Below are 19,398 nucleotides of genomic sequence, written 5' to 3'. Positions count from 1 at the left end.
GGAGACAGATTTGAGGGGGTTCCTAGTTCTGTTGTCCCTCTTCTGAATGTGGCCACATTGAATAAATCCTCCTCTCCTTTTCAGTTTTAACATGGTTCTTTTAATTGGCATATTGAGAATGGGAGGCCAGAACCAACTTGAAGTACAGGTTATGACACCAAGTTGAGAACATTTCAAACATTTGGCAGCAGTGGTGGCCCTGCCTACCTCAGGGCAAAAAACGATATCAATCTCAGCCAAGTAGTACATGCTACTACTACTATTAGTGAAGATAGACTGGGGGAGCTGTACACATGCAGAGAACAAAAGGGCCCTGCGAATACACTATCTTAGGCAGACATGAAAACAGCCTTTATCTGGAACGAACTTCCTTGTACAGAGCCACAACAGGACACACATGGCTCACTGGCTTGGCTGTTAGCCTATTTTCTGCCACATTGTTAAAGGATCCATCACTCTTAAGTGGCAGCTAAATAGGGTCTTTTCATAGGGAACCAGGGCTGAACTAGGAAGATAAACTGAGCCAAGTCAAAAGTGGCAATGCCCACCATGAAGAGAAAGGAGAGTCCCTAGGAAGAACTCAAGGTGCCACTCCTTTGACATCTGCCACTCTGCTGCTTAGCCTGGGACAACCTGGCAGCAACTAGAGACACCATGGGAAAAGATACCATCTGAGGTGATAGCAGACTGGCCTGTGGCCATGTCTGTGGGTGTGTTTTCTTGATTACTGATTGATGTGGGAAGGCTCAGCCATTGTGGGTCATGTCACCCGGAGGACAGGTGGCATGGAGGTGGTGCTGAACAGTAGCCTGGAAGCAAGCCAGTAAACAGGGATCCTGCTTCAGTCCTCTGAGCTCCCACCCTGAATTCCCTCAGTAATGGGTTGTGGCCTAGGAGTTGTAAGATCAAATAAACCCTTTCCTCCTCAACTTGCTTAGGTCATGGTGTTTGCTACAGCAACACAGAATTCTAACTAAGACAGCTATAGTCCTAGATGGGGAGGGGTCATAAACCTTCAAAAGAGCTAACTGGGAGATCTCCGAGTTTGAGGCCAGTCTGGTCTAAATACACAGTTCTAAGCCATCCAGGGATACATAGTGAAACCCTATTTCAAAAAAACAAAATAAAATAGAATAAACAAAGAACTAAATAAGAAAGAAAGAAAGAAAGGAAGGAAGGAAGGAAGGAAGGAAGGAAGGAAGGAAGGAAGAAAGAAAGAAAGAAAGGAAGAAAGGAAGAAAGAAAGAAAAGGGCACTCAGCTGCTTCTGCCTCTTCGGATGTTGAAGGTGTTCCAAGCAGGAGTATCCATAATGTGTGTACAGAGCTATTGAGGAGTTCAAGTCAATGAACACGGAATCACAAAGCACAACCAGATTATCTGTCCACAGACACAGTGGATGCACAGCAAGAAGAATAAATATCAAGACAGCTTTGTGTGGATTCTACTGAAAAACCAAAGACAGATAATAGATAATCTATAAGGCAAAAGAGATAAACAAAACTATCAAGTAACAAAGAAGGTAGTAACAGGTGACTGAAATCTCATCTGAAACAACAGGCCAATACGGAAGGTGCAAAAAGTCCTGAGTAGTTAAGAGCATATACTGCTGCCCTTGCAGAAGAACCAGGTTTGCTTCCCAGCACCCATGCCACACAGCTCACAATGGCCTGTAGCTTCAGCTCCAGGGGATGAGCTATCCTCTTTTGGCTTCTGCAGGTAGCTGCACTCGTGCCTGGACGTAAGAGACAAACAAGCATACAGAGAAACAAAACCAAACTGAAGTAAAAGGGCCATAAGGTTAGATTCACGTGTTAAAACTGCCAAAAGGGGAGGAGAGGGACAAAGAAAGAGGAACATTAACTAAGTCTGACACATTCAACTAAAACTGTTCTCCCAAAATACAAAAATACCCCAGAAAAACAGACCGAGGAGCACCTGTTGCTGGTAGACATACGGACTTTTATGACTTTTTCACTTACTACTCTCTATACTAACATCTTCCAAATGGTTCAGAGTACATAATGCATTAAGTTGAAGAATCTCAATGTCAGCACTCAGGAAGTGGAGGAAGGATGATCCTGGGTTCATAATCATTGGGGGTGTCGTACTCCCTGTGGCTAAACCATTAGGACCCTATCTCAAACATCCAACTGAGCTGGCAGTGGTGCACACGTCTTTAATTCCCGCACTTAGGAGGCAGAGGCAGGCGGATCTCTGTGAGTCTAAGACATGATCACAGAGTGAAGACAGAAAAACCCTGTCTCTAAAAACAAACAAGCAAACAAAACCAACTTTAAAATATGTAATGGAGGGCTGGAGAGGGTCTTGAGTTCAATTCCCAGTAACCACATGGTAGCTCACAGCCATCTGTAATGGGATCTGATGCCCTCTTCTGGTGTGTCTGAAGACAGCGACAGTGTACTTATATACAAAAAATAAATACATTTAAAAAAATACGCAACGGAGTAAGATGCTTACTGTATCTATGTGATCATAAAGAAATTACTACCTAAATGTATAGCCCCAACAAACATTTACAGAAAAGGTAAGTCAGCAAACTGAAGAACAAAACCCACCATACCAAACCAAACACAGCAAAAATCATTTTAACAGAAAAAGACTGTACATGGGAAAGGATGAAAAGAAGGAAAAAAAAAAAAAAAAGGAAAAAAAGAAAGGAAGGGAGACAGGGTAAAGCCACACTTCTGGCTGGAGGATTGCTATGAGGTCAAGGCAGCCTGGAATACAGAGCAAAAGTGCCTCAAATGCTCACCTCTGCACACATTCATGCGCAGAAAAATGAAGGAAAAACAAATTAATAACCAATAGCACAGTGGCATTGTAAATGCTACACTATCCTATAATCCAAGTATTATTTCTGGAGTCCAGGGCAAGAGAGGTCTGACTCCTGAAAGATATCCTCACATCTCCTCACTGCACACACGCCTACCCTCACTCACTCACTCACACATACACACACACACACATGTGATAACAGACTTTAGAAGAAGTTTTAAAAGAGTATTTCAGATTGGACGACCACAAAATTAAATTAAAATATTAGGATTCTAGGTTTGGATCCCCTCTGTACATCATGTGTACACTTTCGTTTTCAATAAAACACTCCTGAGTGCCAAATTTATTTATTTATATATAAAATAGTGGCTGGAGCTAGGGCTCAGTGGTATAAAAGAGTACTTCCCTTGATTATGTGAGACCCTAATTTCAACACCTAATTAAAAAAAACAAACAAAAACAAAAATGACAAAACAACAACAAAAAACCCCCCACAAAAACCAAAAGCCAAAAAACACTGGAGCAGGTGGATCTCTGAGTTCAAGACCAGCTTGGGCAACAAAGTCAGTTCCAGGACAGTGAGAGTTACATAGTAAAAAGAACTTGTCTCAAAAATATCAAAACAAAACACACAAACACCCCCCAGCGACAAATAAACAAACAACAAACCAAACTCATTAAATTTACTTAGTTCACTACTGCTTTTCTAGCAAGTACACTGCTCAGGTTTTGGGGGGGAGGGTTAAAAAAGTAACATTTATGAAGCCAGGTGTCATGGCACACAACTATAACTACTAATGCTTGGGAGGCCTACGCAGGAAGATTTAGAGTTTGAGGCCATCCGGGCCTAACAGTTCAAGGCAAGCCTGAGTGATATATAGTAAGGAAAAAAAATCTCAGAACCAAAGTTTATGAGATGTAGCCTAAGCATGAATAGTGCAAAACATATAGGTTTTGGGCTTAAGGAGATGGCTCATCTGTTAATAAGAGCACATGCTGCTCTTCCAAAGGATGTGAGTATAAATCCCAGTACCTATGTCAGGAGCTCATAACTGCCTGCAACTACAGCTTCAATGGACTCAATACCCTTTTCTGGCCCCTGCTGACAGCAGCCAACATAAGATATACACACATGAATAAAATCAGTAAGTTTAAAACCAACATCATTTAGGTTTAAACACTATTCATATCCAAAACCAAAAGCCTTATGTACTGGCTAGTTTTGTATATCAACTTGATACAAGCTGGAGTTATCACAGAAAAGGGAGCCTCACTTGTGGACATGCCTTTATGAGATCCATCTGTAAGGCATTTTCTCAATTACTGATCATGGTGGGAGGACCCAACCCACTGTGGGTGGTGCCATCCCTGGGCTGGTGGTTCTTGGTGCTATAAGAAAGCAAGCTGAGTAAGCCAGGAGAAGCAAGCCAATTAAGTAACATCCCTCCATGGCCTCTGCAACAGCTCCTGCTTCCTGACCTGCTTGAGTTCTAGTCCTGACTTCCTTTGGTGATGACTAGCAACTTGGAACTGTAAGCTGAATAAACCTTTCCTCCCCAACTTGCTTCTTGGTCATGATGTTTGTGCAGGAATAGAAACCCTGACAAGACAAATTGGTACCAGAAGTGGGGCATTCCTGTGACAACTTGACCATGTTTTGGGGAGGACTGTGGAAGAACTTTGGATTTTGAGCTAAAGAGCTATTGGGATGTTAAGAGCTTCTGTAGGAGCTTGGAAGATAAGTTGAGAACAGTGCAGAAGATGGAAGCCTGGCTTGTGAAATTTCAGAGAAAAGATTAAAGACTCTTATCAGGGTCATGTTTTTCATTGTGATGATTCTGTGGTTTTGGTTATCTGGGGCTGAAGAATCAGCTGTGATTAACAAGATACCAGAACTACTAAAATGACTATTGATGCTGGTCAGCTGGAAATTAGCAGTGATTAAGAAAAGACCAGCATCATTGAGGTGAAATCTTCTGAGAAGTGTTTGAGAGCACAAAGAGGCTATGTTCCAGAGATAGCCAAGGTTGTACCTTGTACTGTGGCTGGACTTGGCAATGTGTAAGAGTCACTCGGGTGGTAACTAGTTTTGAAGGCACGAAGGGATCATGAATAGCAGCTGAGGCTCAGCACTGTGAGAGGCCATGGAAGGCCATTGGTGAAGGTGCACCCTCAGTTGCAATTGATGGCCCAGGACTGACTGAAGGGGTCATGCAAAGGAGTTGAGGCTTGGCACCATGAAGAGAGCCTGTGAGAGGCTATTGGGGAAGCCTAGTTGCAGCGGAAGACAGCATTTTGGAGATGCTAGTACCATGAGATGACCACCAAGAACAACAGCAGCAGTGGAGTACAGGCATCTGAAGCCTAGAAGACAAGGTGTGTGCTACAAAGGGTAGAGCTGGAGAAGTGAACCAAGCTCTTGGAGGAGCCTAGAAGATCCTGAATGGATCCTAGACATTGGATGGTTGGAGTTTGATTTTGCTTTAGATTGTGACACTGCCCTGATATTTTTCCCTCTTGGAAGTTAGAAAGTATTTTAGTGGAGTCCACAGATAAGAGACTTTGAATTTTAAAAAGACTTTGAATTTTAAAATGGATTGACTGTGTGACTCTTAAAGTTATTTAGATCTTGGGGATGAATAAGAAAGTAAGAGTTGAGGCTTAATAATGATGTATTTGTGTATCAAGTTGACAAGGAGTCAATTGTACTGGCTGGTTTTGTGTGTCAACTTGACACAAGCTGGAGTTATCACAGAAAAAGGAGCCTCAGTTGTGGAAATGCCTTTAAGATCCAGCTGTAAGGCATTTTCTCAATTACTGATCAAGGTAGGAGAACCCAGCCCACAGTGGGTGGTGCCGTCCCTGGGCTTGTGGTCTTGGGTTCTATAAGAGAGCAAACTGAGCAGGCCAGGGGAAGCAAGCCAGTAAGTAACATCCCTCCATGGCCTCTGCAACAGCTCCTGCTTCCTGACCTGCTTGAGTTCTAGTCCTGACTTCTTTGGTGATGACCAGCAACTTGGACGTGTAAGCTGAATAAGCCCTTTCCTCCTCAACTTGCTTTTTGGTCATGATGTTTGTACAGGAAAAGAAACCCTGACTAAGACACCTTACTTCAATAATTTAAGCCTAGATCAATCAACGAAATGAGACAAATCACTAAAGTACCAAAATCAAGAATACCGGAGTGATCACTATGACCCTACAAAAAGATAAAACAATAAGAAATCACAGAACACATGTTGGGAGCTGGGGAGATGGCTACGTGAGTGAACCACCTGCAAACAAGTGTGAGGACCTGAGTTCAATCCCCAGAAGCAACATACCACCAGGTGCAGTATTGTATGTCTGTAATCCCAGTGATTCCATGGTGAGATAGGAGGCAGAGAAAGAAGAATCCCTAGAAGCTTGTGGGCCAGCTTGCCTGAAGTATGGCAGTAAACAGAGCCCCAGGCTCATCAAGTCATCAAGGTAGAAGTAAGAAAGGACATCTCAGGCTGTCCTCTGATTTCTATACACACACACACACACACACACACACACACACGAGTGAGAACCAAGCAGACTGGGAGAGGATATTTACAAATTACACACTGGGTCAGAGGGGTGCATCGAGAATAAGTAAGGGCTGAGAGCTCCTTAGGACAGCAGCCCAATTAAGACCAGGCAAGACTCGAACAGACCTCCACTGAGGAAGATGCTGGATGGCGCACATGTGCACATGAAGATGCTTGACAAACTACTTACTAGGATAATGCAGATGAAAACCAAATGAGATGCCACCACACATCCACTAAAATGGCCATAAGCAAAAGAACAGACAATACCAAGTGTTGGTGAGAACGTGAAGAAACTGGAGCCTGTGAAATGGTAACAGCCACTTTGGAGAACATTTGGGCAGTCTTAGAAAGTAAACATAAACTTACCACGTGACCCAGCAATTCCACGCCTAGGCATCTACCCAAGAAAAATGAAAACATATGTCCAGACAAACCATGTTTCCAAATGTTCACAACATAATTATTCATAGTAAAACCAGAAATAACAGTGTCAACTGATGGTGGACAGGTAAACAAAATGTGGTATATTAATACAATGGAACACAAAGCGGCAATAAAAAGGAGTTCTTAATACGTACAACGCATGAAAGAACCTCAATAACATGCCACGCACTGGCGCTCTGACTCATCTGCACATGTCTACAATGGCTAACGTGGAGATGGGAAGCAGAGTGGTGAGTGGTGTGGGGTGCACTGCTGCAGTCCTAGTACTCCTGACTCGAGTTAGAGGACACTGAGTTTGAAGCTAGCCTGGACTATACAGAAAGACTCATCCAACAAGAAATAAAAACAAACCAGAACACCAGTTGTGTGGCTTCCTGGGTGCACAGGGGAGGGGCAGCAGACAGCCACTGACAGCTTACAGGTTACTTTCTGGTTGACTACCACATCCTAACACTGGTGTGAGGGGCTGATCTATGTGAGCTAAGAAACATCTACACTTTCCAGTTTAGATTTCAATGAAGCTGTTTAAATTAGAACAAAGCGTTCTCTGCAGGGCATGGCAAGGAGCAGGTATAACTCTAGCATTCAGAAGGATAGGAGGATGCATGTCTGAGCTTCAAGCCAGAATGTGCAAAACAGCAAGACTCTATCTGAAACAAACAGGTTAAATATACATAAAACTGACTCTTAAGGAGAGAGGTGGCCTTAAGACTCCAGTGGTCATAAAAACCACAAGTCCTCTTTCTAAAGCAGAACTCAACAGGGAAGGCTTGAGTAGATGGCATTCCATCAGCCTAATGTGGGGAGAGGAAGGGGAACGCAGAGCCCAGGGAGAAAGGGATGCAGGCAGGAGCCATCAAGAGGCACGAGCAAGAGAACACTGGGTGGCGGCCGCATATACAGGGCACGCATTCATGACTTAAATCACAGCACTGATGAAGAATGGGCAAAAGCAGCAGAATATTCAGAGGAGGGATGCTCAGCGCCTGAAATGTGGCCAGTGCAACTGAGGAAATGACTGAAACTCGACTGTCCTAAATGGGAACAGCCCACGAGTCAGCAGAGCTCTGAAGCACCACTTCCAGGCAAGCCCCGGGCCTTGGCTGTCCTGCCAGACCATGCCCAGCCAGCACACAGGGCACAAGGGCACAGCCCACAGCGTGACAGCCACAAACAAGGTGGAAACCCCAAAACAGTTACGATAAAGTGGCCTCTTACCTCCTCCTCCTCTTCAGAGCCACTTTCTTCACTATCTGATCTGGGAGCTACTTCATACCTAGGAAAAACAGCAGTCTTTGGATGCAGCTCTGCCTGCACGCAGTAGCTTGCCTTTCTCTAGAACCTGGTGTGCCACCCAAATGCAAGTACCACTGCCCAATGCCAAGTCCCATGGAGGAGGCATTTAACTTACCCTGGGTTCATCTCAAGCCAGGCTTCCAGCTGCCCAGCCTTTGGGGCATCTGTGCCAGTGAGGATCTTGCCACTCTCCACATGGATCACCTTCACAGGGAGGTCACTCATCTGGCTGGTCTCATCCAGAGGCTGAAAGAGAATGACTGCCATGAGCCAAGACTCCCCAACTCCCACCCTGCCACCCAAATGCAGAGATCACCAGGAAGAGACTGGTCTGAGCCACAGCATCAGAAGACGAGGGGAGAAGATGAGACGCAGCATGCACATCACTCTACCAAGGTAAAGAGAACCAAAGCACGGTACTTTCTCTACCCAAGAATTCGGATTAAAATGCTCGGGCTGAGTCTCAGTTATCTTGTATTTTTTTTTTAAAGATTTATTCATTTATTATATATGAGTACACTGTAGCTGTCTTCAGACACACCAGAAGAGGGCATCGGATCCCTTTACAGATGGTTGTGAGCCACCACGTGGTTGCTGGGAATTGAACTCATGACCTCTGGAAGAGCAGTCAGGTGCTCTTAACCGCTGAGCCATCTCTCCAGCCCAGTTATTTTGTATTTAAAAAAAAATTTTTTTTTGCTTGTATATATTTCTGTTTATTAAGTGTGTGCCTGGTGCCCCAAGAGGAACCCCAGAAGAGGGCATCGGATCCCCTAAAACTTGAATTATAGACAGTCGGTAGCTGCCACATGCATGCTGGGAATTAAGTCCAAGTCCTCTAAAGATCAGTCAATGCTCTCAACTGCTAAGCCATCTCTCTAGCCCCTCATCTCAATTTTCCACAGCCACACAACTATAACTGAAGAGTGTGTGAGGCTGGGGACCAAGAACTTAGAAGAGTGAATGCTACAATGCTGACTCAGCCCCATTCCCTAAAGCTCACTTCTCTGAGGCAAGACTGCTGCCTCAGACCCCCACATGGCTTAGAAAAGCGGCTGTGCTTCAGGCACAATGGCTGAGACAGGGTGCCAGCCTCAGCTAGACAGTAAGACTTTGTCTCAAATGATAAAAATAAACAAAATACTATAAACTCCACAGTGGCTTTGTGCTATAATATAGCAATCCACATTCTTTTACAATAATTCAAGAGAACACCTAGTTCTGGTTAGTGTTTTGTCAATACAACAGAAGCTACAGTCATCTGAGAAGAGAACTCAATGAGAAAATGCCTCCCTGGTATGTCCTATGGGCAAGCCTGTGAGCATGGTCGGCGCTGATGACTGATAGAGGAAGCCCACTGCGGACGGTGCCAGTCTTGGGCACCATGACAAAGTAGGCTTCCTCCAGGCTTTGCATCGCTTGCTTCACCCGAGCGCTTGCCTTAAATTGCTGTCTTAGCTCCCTTGGTTATGTGTATGTAACCTGAGATGAAATGACCATTTCCCTCTCCAACTTGCTTTTGGTTGTGATGTTTTATCAAAGTGATTGAAACCTTTAGATAATATCCCATTTAAATCCCCCGGAATGGCTAGTTCCAGAACTGTCACCACAGTATGCTTGGGGCCAGCCTAAGATACGAGTCTGCCACTGCTGATGGCTTCCTGAAATGCTTGGGAGGAAGCACTTGCCTCAGAGAACAGGACTAAGACAAGTCCCCTGGGGCCGTAATGGAAGCAAGACTGATGATGCCTGTGGGGTTAGCTTAGCTCAGCTGTACACCATGTGCTTAAGAGTGTACAAAGCTCCAACTTCCATTCCTGGCAGAAACCTAAAAGCTAGGGAAAGGACACAGCAATTTTTCATGCTTTTTCCTTTTCCCTGTCATGAGAACATAGACAGCATGTGCGATGCTTCAAAACTCAGGAAGAGGGGGTTGGGGATTTAGCTCAGTGGTAGAGCGCTTGCCTAGGAAGCGCAGGGCCCTGGGTTGGTCCCCAGCTCCGGAAAAAAAAAAAAAAAAAAAAAAAAAAAAAAAAACTCAGGAAGAGAGTCCTCTCCCAAGCACCCAGCACTCAGGCACCTGAATTTTGCTGTTTCTATCTCTAGAACTGTACAGAATGCTGCTCATGCCCCCAGTAGTAACCAACAGTACTTGGCTACTGCAGCCTGAGCTGAGCAAGACATCAACTATATAGGGCACAACACACTCATAACAGAACAGGGCAAAAGACCCTGAAAGGACGTGGATATAAAAGGCTGACGTGGTATCAAAGTTCATGAAGTGGACATGGGCATGGGGCATGCCTGTCATCCTAGCCCTCAGGAGGCTGAGGAAGGCCGGAGGTTGTGAGTTCAGGGCCAGACTAGACTATATAACAAGAATCTTATATTAAAAACAACAGCCAGGCACAGTGATGTATGCCCTTAATCCCAGTATTGGGAGGTGGTGACAGGTGGAGCTCTGTAAATTTGAGGTCAGTCTGGTCTACATCAAGTTCTGAAATAGCTCCACACAGAAAAACCCTATCATAAAATGGGCGGCGCGGGGGGGCGGGGGGGCCCTGGAGAGATGGCTCAGTGGTTAAAAGAACCGGCTGGTCTTCCAGAGGACCTGGGTTCAATTCCCCGCACCCACATGGCAGCTTACAACTGTCTGTAACTCCAGTTCCAGGGAACCAACAATCTTCTTTTTTTTTTTTTTTTTTGGAGCTGGGACCCGAACAGGGCCTTGCACTTTAGGCAGCGCGCTCCACCACTGAGCTAAATCCCCAACCCCGGGAACCAACAATCTAACAGAGACATACATGCATGCAAAACAATGCTGCACACTGAATAGATCAGAAACAAACAAGCAAACAAAGAAGCCACTCAGGGGCCAGAGAGATGGCTCAGTAGTTAAGAGTACTGTTGGGGTTGGGGATTTAGCTCAGTGGTAGAGCGCTTGCCTAGGAAGCACAAGGCCCTGGGTTGATCCCCAGCTCGAAAAAAAAGAACAAAAAAAAAAAAAAAAAGAGTACTGTTGATCTTGTAGGATCACTTCCCAGCACCCACATGGCAGCTTACAACCATCCATTATTCCAAGGACATGACATCTTCTCTGGACTCTGGGGAATAAGGCACGCACATGGTACAAAGAGATATGCATAGGCAAAACACTCAAAAATATTAAGGAAATAATTAATTAATTAAAACGGTTTGTCAACACGGTGGCCAGGAGGCAGAAGCAGGCAGATTTCTATAAGATTGAGACCTAGTCTATCTACATAATGAGTTTCATGAGTAACCAGGCATGGTTACTCAGTGGACCTTGTCTCAAAAGGACTAATTAATTGGTTAATTAAAAATTTTAATTAAAAAAGGGAAGAGCAATACAGTAGTCTACCCATACCTGTACTGCCATAACACTGTAGTGGAAGACAAGGGGATCAGATATTCAAGGTCATCTTTGGCCAAATAGAGATTGCAGGGTGAGCCTAGGCTATTGAGAACCAGCTTTGGGTTAGGGATTTAGCTCAGTAGTAGAGCACTTGCCTCGCAAGCACAAGGCCCAGGGTTCAGTCCTCAGCTCCGGAAAAAAAAGAAAGACAAAATAACAAAGAGATCCAACTTCAACAGAAGATAAGGGTAGAGTGGTTGCTTCACAAGCACCTGAGTTTGATGTACAACAAAAGCCAGGCCACTAGTGATGTCAGTACTGGGGGCAGACACAGGGGCTCTCAGGGACCTGCTGGCCAATCTCCAGCCAAGCTGTTGTGTTCTAGGTTATAAAAATATTGTCTCAAAGGAAGTGGATTGGGTTTCTTAGGACAAAACTCAAAAGTTGCCTTTTAGCCTACACATGTACACACACCTGCAAACTGACATATATACGTGAAACAGAAAAAACAAACAAAAGAATCCAAAATGAACATTACGCAGAGGTCCTCAGTGAGGCATTTTCCTGAAATTAGCCTACCATTGCATTGAACATGCAAGTACAGTGAAACAAAAGGTTCTTCTATTACATCTTCATAGAGAGCTTGCCCAAACACCCAGGAATGAAAAGCATCCAAATTTGTCTGTGGAGGAGGCCCCAAAGCCTAGGACAGTGGTTCTCAACCTGGGGTTCGAACGATCCTTTTACAGAGCTGCCCACAACCATTAGGAAACAGAGATATTTACATCGCAATTCGTAACTGTTGCAAAACTACAATTAAAATGAACCAACAAAAATATTATTATGGTCAGGGGTTAACTACAACATAATGAACCGTATCAAGGGGTCACAGCATTAGGAAGGTTGAGAACCACTAGAGAAACCTAGAATGTTAATCACACGGGCTTATTGATTCAAGGGAAGGAATGAAAAATCTTATCAGCACAGAAGCTGAAGCAAATACTCTCTCTCGCCTGCTGACCTTTGCACTGTCTGTGTGACCAGAGACTTTTCAAGCATCGGGCCCTCCCCCAAACCCTTATGAATTTATTTTTCTCAGTCAATCAATAGAACCTATCTTTATGGACTTTACAAGTAGTTCTGATGTAATCACGTCTGATCTGCCTCAGGAGACTTATGTATGCTTTGTTGTACATGTGGGACTGAGTTAAATTGTTAAATTATCCCCAGAATAACTTTGCTGTGCTGTGCTGTGTTGTGCTTAAATATGCCTAAAATAAACCACTGAGGTCAGACTCCTGAAGTTTGAACCAACATGGACTACTGAGACGTGTTGAGAGCCAAACTGCCTTCTTGTCCCCTGCTCATCACTCTGCTGGCTGTGAAGGTCAGAGAGCCCTGCATGTCTACATGGCCCAACAGTGTGCTTGACTAAAGAGTATTTTGAGTTTTACCACCAAACACATGCCTTTCTAATAACTGGGGAATAGCAACTTCTCAGGGAACAGAACAGTAGGCATGTATGGGATCTAACTTAGAAAGGTATGAACTAGCAGAAATCCTGGGGCCTGCATAGAAAACACAGGAGGCAATACACTAGTTGTGAGGCAGGGTTTCTATCTGAGAAGGACTTCAAGGTTCCTTTCAAACAATGTTTTATACTTCTGTAATTATCTTTTGAAAAACAGGATACTGCTATATGCCCTTGAACTTAGGGTGAACTTTCACTTTTGACCTCACATGCTACATTTCCCGGCAGATGTCACCACGTCTGCCTTCTGCTGTTTCTTTTGTCACTGAGTGCTGGAATGTAGTAGTAGACAGGCACCTCCTTACTACGCAGAAGGTGATGGGTTTGACCCATAGCCAGTCACTACCATCTCCCCAACACACATATAATGAGTGCACTGAATAAGACTGTGTGTCTTGAGGAAGTGAAAAAAGTAAGTATAGTGTCCGCTCTCCAAGTAGACAACACTGCCTGCTGACTTTCTGCAAGAGCATACTAATAAAAGCCCACGAGTAAACTGACTGAATGACAAAAATCAGGAGGAAGGCACAAGTGAGAGGTCAGACAAGAGACTCTGAAACACACTCCCAACCAAAGGTCTGGGAGCAAAGGCTGAGGCGTAGCTGAGACTTCCCACAAGAGCATTGCACAGGCCTGCAGAATGGATGTCCCGTGTGCCCTAGAACTAAACAAATATATAAATCCATGACAGCTGCTGGAAGTGGACTACTGATCATCTGAGCACAACACACGGCTGCAGTCCCAGCTGCCTAGGAAGTGCCTAATGCACATTTGAGTGCAGGCATGTGCACAGACACAAAAATATAATTAAAACACAAAAAACCAACTAAGTGGATCCATCCACAGTGTCCACACTTGTAAGTCCATTATGGGAGGTGGAAGCAAGACAATCAGAAGTCCCAGGTCAGCCCTGGGCTGGCAAAATGACTTATTGGGTAAATGTATGTGAATGCCACCCCAGAAAGAAAGAGAAAACCTTCATCACTGCCCCCACTACATAAAAATGTGATTTAAAATATTTTTAAAGAAACAAACCAAAAGAAACACATATCACAGGGCCAGCTAGCATTTCTGTAAGAAATACCCTATATCTCACCTCACCGTCGGGTCCAATGGCAGGTGTCTGCCCTTCAGCATTTTCTGCCTTCTGCAAATAAAGAGAGCAAGGTCAGACTGACCCTACAGGCCCAGGCCACTAAGTGTGCAGCCAAGCCAATTCCAAGGGGCGCCTGTGCTTAGTCAGGCCCAACGAACCTTCTTTTTCTTTTTCTTCTTCTTCTCCTTGGCTACCTGGGCAGCTTTGTGCTGCCGCACCAGCTCTGTGAGGTTGGCCACATACTCATCTGTCTGCTGCAGGAGGTAGGCCAGGCGCTTGTCCTTCTTCTGGTCAATGAGCTTGCGGTAGCCCTCCTCGTCTTCAGCCTACAAAACCAAGGCAGGGTGAAACCCAGTCTTGTGGGGGTGTGTGTGAGGACTGCAGAAGCTCACTCATGACTACTACTGTACCACTGCCCAACACCATGCTGAATCTCCAGGGCACTGCCAGACAATGCAGGTCTTGTCATGAGCCATTCACACAGGGCAGCAGTGGCTTTACTCCTAGCACTCAAGAGGCAGATGAATCTCAGTGAGTTCGAGAGCAGCCTCAGTCTGGTCTACAGAGCGAGTTCCAGGACAGCCAGAGCTACACAGAGAAATCCTGTCTCAAAAACAAACAAACCCAAAGGGAATTCTAGACTCTCTCTCTCTCTCTAAAAACGTGTCACAAATCTCAACCTTTGTACCTGATCTGGGCCCTGTCACCAAGAATCTCAACCCCCTCTTTCTACTTGATCTGGGCCCATCTCCACAAACCTCAGCCTTGAATTCCTTATATCCTTTTACGAACAAATAAAAGCTGGAGCTGAGCAGAATGTGTGCCTGTAATCCCAGCACCTGGGAAGCAGCAGCGGGTGAATCTTAAAGGAGTTTAAGCAGAACCTGGCTTATACAGCGGTTAGCCAGGTATACTGAAACCCTGTCTCAACTAAAGCAAAACCTACTACACAACAGATGCATTCCCTGGGCACTCGTTCAGTAATCTAGTCCTCTCTTGATGGCCTGCAAAGTCCCACCTGATGCAACCTTGCAAGCTCTAGGACCCAGTGTCCTGTTGTCCAGCACCATGAGGTCTAAGGCCCCAGAGGCCACTGGCTATACCTTGCATTGGTGTCCCACTTCCTTGCCCTTCTCTCCTTCTCGGACTCTCTTCTCCCTCCCATGCTCTGCCCTGTGCAATGAACTCACCCCCAGCTTCTATCCAAGTCAGTCTAACATGCCTAGTCCTAGGCCTGCCACATCCTTCCTACCCAATTATACTAGATCTGTTTTGTTGTTTTGTTCCTTCAAGGGCAAATAGGAGCTCCAGGAAGATAGGGATTATTCTGCTCCCTCTGGGTCTCCACTATACCTGCTAGGGGCAAACCCAGAGCGGGTAACAGTATCTGTCCAGTTAGCAACTCCCCCAAGATGAAATGCCAGTGAGATTCATCTGGATAGTCTTCATTGTACGTTCTGTGGCGCTCATGAGGCCCAGAGCAGAAGGGAGTCAGAGCTGGCCTACATTTATAGCCAGAGGAATAAAGGTGAAGGCCCAGACCCCCACCTCCCAAATCCATGTGTCACTTCCTTTAGCTCCACGTCTAAGCCAAGCATCGAGCATCTATGTACAACCCTGGGGTGAATAACCCAGCATTTGCCACATCCAGCACATACAAGGGATCAAGAGCAAGAAAACTGGTGTGTACCATAAGCCTCCGCATTCGTTCCTTCTCGATGCGCTCATTTTCTTTCTTTTGCTCCCGCTCAGTGTTGGCATGGTAGGTGGCCACAGCCTTGGTGAGTTTCTGGAGTTTGCCTGTGACTGATCTGTGATACTCCCTGAAGTCCTTGGCATGCTGCAGAATGCTGTTGAGGTACTCCTGCAGAGAGACGATATTGAGGGCTGAGGCAAAACTGCACCCACAGCTGTTTACAGACAAAGGAGCACTGGGAACCCACTCAATGGCAAGGCATTCCCTAGCATATACAGTTCCTCAAGGGAAAAGGGCACTGTCCACATAATGAGGCTACCGTGTCACCTTTGTTCATGACAAACTCTGCTGCTAGCCCCTGTGCAATGACAAGGGCCCTGGATACAACAGTTGGAGTACCAAGTGAGCCTGTCCTTTTTTGTTGGGGAAGAATGAAAGACAAGGTCTCACTATATAATTCTGGCTGTCCTGGAATTCACTGTGTGGACCAGACTAGCCTCAAACTCAGAGATCTGCTGCCTCAGTCTCTTGGGTGCTGGGGTCAAAGGTGTACGCCATTTCACCTGGCTCAAGTGAACCACTCTTGCCAGAGGCAACTTGACCCTATCAATCAAGTTCTAAACATGTTTCCTATTCCCACCCTGTGTATAGCTGTGCCCCTTCGAGGAACTTATCCTGACATAGCAGTGACTCCAGGACTGCCAGGGTAATTTTTAATTATGAAATGTAAAAAACTAGCCCCAAGGCTGGGTGTGGGGTGGTACACACCTATACTCCTAGCACTTGGGAGGTAGAGGCAGGAGGATCACTGAGTTCCAAGCCATCCTGAGCTAAGAGTGAGAACCTGCCTCAAGAAAGTAAAGAAGTTATGGTGTGTCCCAAACAGGGGTATAGTGACAACATTTATAGTATTTAATGGTAAATACTGCATAGATGAATCATAGATCAATGTATTTGAATTCTAGTGAAATGGTAGGCAGTTAACTTTCCAGAATCACCCTAAGAGCTCTGGTATTTAACGATTCATTAGTATGCACATACATAAAGAAAATGGAATGGTAACTACCAAAATGTTAACCATGATTAATACTGAGCATTGATTTTTGTGTTTTCTTATGTGTGGAGCTAGAAATTAAGCCTATGACTGTGTGGTGTGTGGTGGGCAAGTATTCCATCAATGAAATACATCTTGGGGGTTGGGAATTTAGCTCAGTGGTAGAGCGCTTGCCTCTTAAGCGCAAGGCCCTGGGTTCGGTCCTCCGCTCCGAAAAAAAGAATGGAAATACATCTTGGGCTCAGGCTGCCCGTAGACCTGTATTTCTGCCTTCGTTTCAGAATAAATACACCACATCCTGGAATAAACAGTCATTGTTTTTAAAATGTGTAAACTGTACATGAGCAACCGAGCCCAGCATGGCGATGCCTGTAATCCTAGCCTGCAGGACGTTGAGGTACAAGGATTATGGGGTCTGAGGACAGTCTGGGTTATACAGAGAGGACCACAACCGTCAGAGCTCCTTACCAAGACTCTGTTTCAGAAAACAAAAAACACAAACACACAAGGCTGGAAGATGCCTGAGTGGTTAAGTGCATCTTTTGCTCTTGCAGAGAACGTGGGTTCAATTCCCAGCATCTACATAGTAGCTAACCACCATCTTTAACTCCAACTCCAGGGAATATGATGCTATTGTCTTCTGACCTTGTACTGGGCATGCAGGTGAGGTGCAAGTAAAAAATAAACAAAACAAATGAATACATGAGCAGACTGAGTCATGAACAAGCCTATCTGACAACAGACTTTCATGTCCTTGATGGACTTTGTAAAAATCGAAGTCTCTTGTGGTTTCCCCTTGCTCAGAGCAAAAGCCCAAACATTGTCTGTGGCTCACTTTGCCAACTACCTCGTCCTCACTTCTAGATGACACATGGGAGCATGTTCCAGCCCCAGCCCCTCCTCAGCACTGCACCCTTGCTCAAGTCTCTCTGCTCTGCCCCTCACAGAAACCTCACTGAGCTCCATCTGTCCAAGGTGGATTCCTCTTTAAAGTCCCCGCTCCTCTTCTCCCACCTCTTGAAGCTGCCTGATATGATCCCTGCTCCTCTTCTCTTACCGTTTGGTCTGTGCACTGGCACACTGCTGTGCCCAGGACACTCTGGCTTGCAGGGAGACTCAGCAGAGTACACCCTGCAAGGCAAACACACCTGGTGCTTCTGACGACGCTTGCGTTCCTGTTCAATCTTCTGCTGCTTCTCCAGCTTCTCAGTGATGCGGGCCTCCCGCAGTGACTGCCGTTTGCTGCGCTTATAAGCCTTGGCATTGAGGGCTGTCTCTAGGGCTGTGTCTCTTCGCATGCACACCACCACCTCCTGGCGCAGCTTTTGGGGTGGAAAATGAGACACTGGCATTAAGGCATGATGGGTTTGTGCTGTCTGTGGAGATGCTCAGAGTGATGAGCACATGCTGGGCAGATGAGCCTACAACAAACTGTCTGGGATGCAGAGGATGCTTGGGAGACAGCAGGTAGAACAAGCGAGGAACAGAACATAAGAGATCAGGACTTTTCTACACCCACACATACAGTTCCTGAGGGGATGTGTAAAAGCATAGTACCCTCAGGAAGAGACTCACCAGGCCTTAGCTGCCAACTGCAACCTCAGGAGCCCATACCCATGTAGGCACAGACTATGCATGGCTGGGTCTTACCAAAGCATGAGCCATGACAGTAAACTAACTCTCCCAGAGTCCTGACTGCTCCAACCATGCAGGTATCCCAGATAACACCCCTCAAAGCACTCTTGGAGCCCAGCATCCCCACTGACCCAGGCCAACAGACCCACCTGCCTCTGGAAGTTCAGCAACCTAAGGGCCTTGAGTTCGATGGTTGCTTTGGTTCGAAGGTCCCCAGCCAGGGACCCAGGGAGGTTTTCAAGTTCCTGAATTCTGTGTGCGATTCGAGCCTGCAGCCTGGGCAAAGATAGGGAAAGAAAGGTGGTGAGGACTATTTGTCTACAAGAAGTCACCTGGTCTCTATCTTTAAAGCCAGAGTCTATAAACAGTCTGTCCTTCAAAGGAGGGGACTCTTCAAAAAAAGGACATCAGTTACCACACAGAACCTCACAAGCGGCTTCAGAGTGCTTTTGAGAACAGGCCTGCTGGGACCACAGCGAGCCTGAGACTTGACAACTCTCCCGGCTAGATTTTATTGTCAAGATGACACAACCCTGAATCATCTGGAAAGAGGGGACCTCAAATGCAAAAGTTGCTTGAGCAGATGGCCAGCCCAATGTGGAAGCATGAAAAAAATTTTTTTCTTTTCCGAGACAGGATTTCTCTACGTAGCCCTGGCTGTCCTGGAACTTGCTTATAAGAACAGGCTGGCCTCAAACTCATGAAGATCCACCTGCCTCTGCTTCCTGAGAGCTGGGACCAAAGGCATACACCGCCGTGCCTTGCCCTGACAGCACGATTCTGAGAAAGGTAGCTCTGAACTACATAGAAAAGCTGGCTGTGCATGAGCTGGAGAACAAGAGCAGTGTTCCTCCCCAGCCTGTGCTTCAGGTCCTGACTTGAGTTACTTCCCTCAGTAATGGACTGTTATCTGGA

At 45.7% G+C, this 19,398-nt stretch overlaps 1 protein-coding gene across 1 annotated transcript in view; it reads right to left on the bottom strand.

Annotated features, from left to right (window-relative positions):
* The window catches only part of Smarca4 (SWI/SNF related, matrix associated, actin dependent regulator of chromatin, subfamily a, member 4), a 91,555-nt gene that overhangs the window by 49,732 nt on the left and 22,425 nt on the right, over positions 1-19,398 (bottom strand). The window contains exons 7-13 of the mRNA XM_032911080.1: positions 18,633-18,759; positions 17,997-18,170; positions 15,789-15,962; positions 14,257-14,424; positions 14,099-14,149; positions 8,211-8,341; positions 8,018-8,075 (exon numbers count right to left, since the gene is read on the bottom strand). Of these exons, the coding sequence (XP_032766971.1) occupies positions 8,018-8,075; positions 8,211-8,341; positions 14,099-14,149; positions 14,257-14,424; positions 15,789-15,962; positions 17,997-18,170; positions 18,633-18,759 (883 nt within the window). The remainder of the gene's footprint in view (positions 1-8,017; positions 8,076-8,210; positions 8,342-14,098; positions 14,150-14,256; positions 14,425-15,788; positions 15,963-17,996; positions 18,171-18,632; positions 18,760-19,398) is intronic.

The sequence above is a fragment of the Rattus rattus genome, chromosome 8 (assembly GCF_011064425.1).
Source record: "Rattus rattus isolate New Zealand chromosome 8, Rrattus_CSIRO_v1, whole genome shotgun sequence".
Lineage (NCBI taxonomy): Eukaryota > Metazoa > Chordata > Mammalia > Rodentia > Muridae > Rattus > Rattus rattus.
This window is presented reverse-complemented; position numbering and strand designations above follow the sequence as displayed.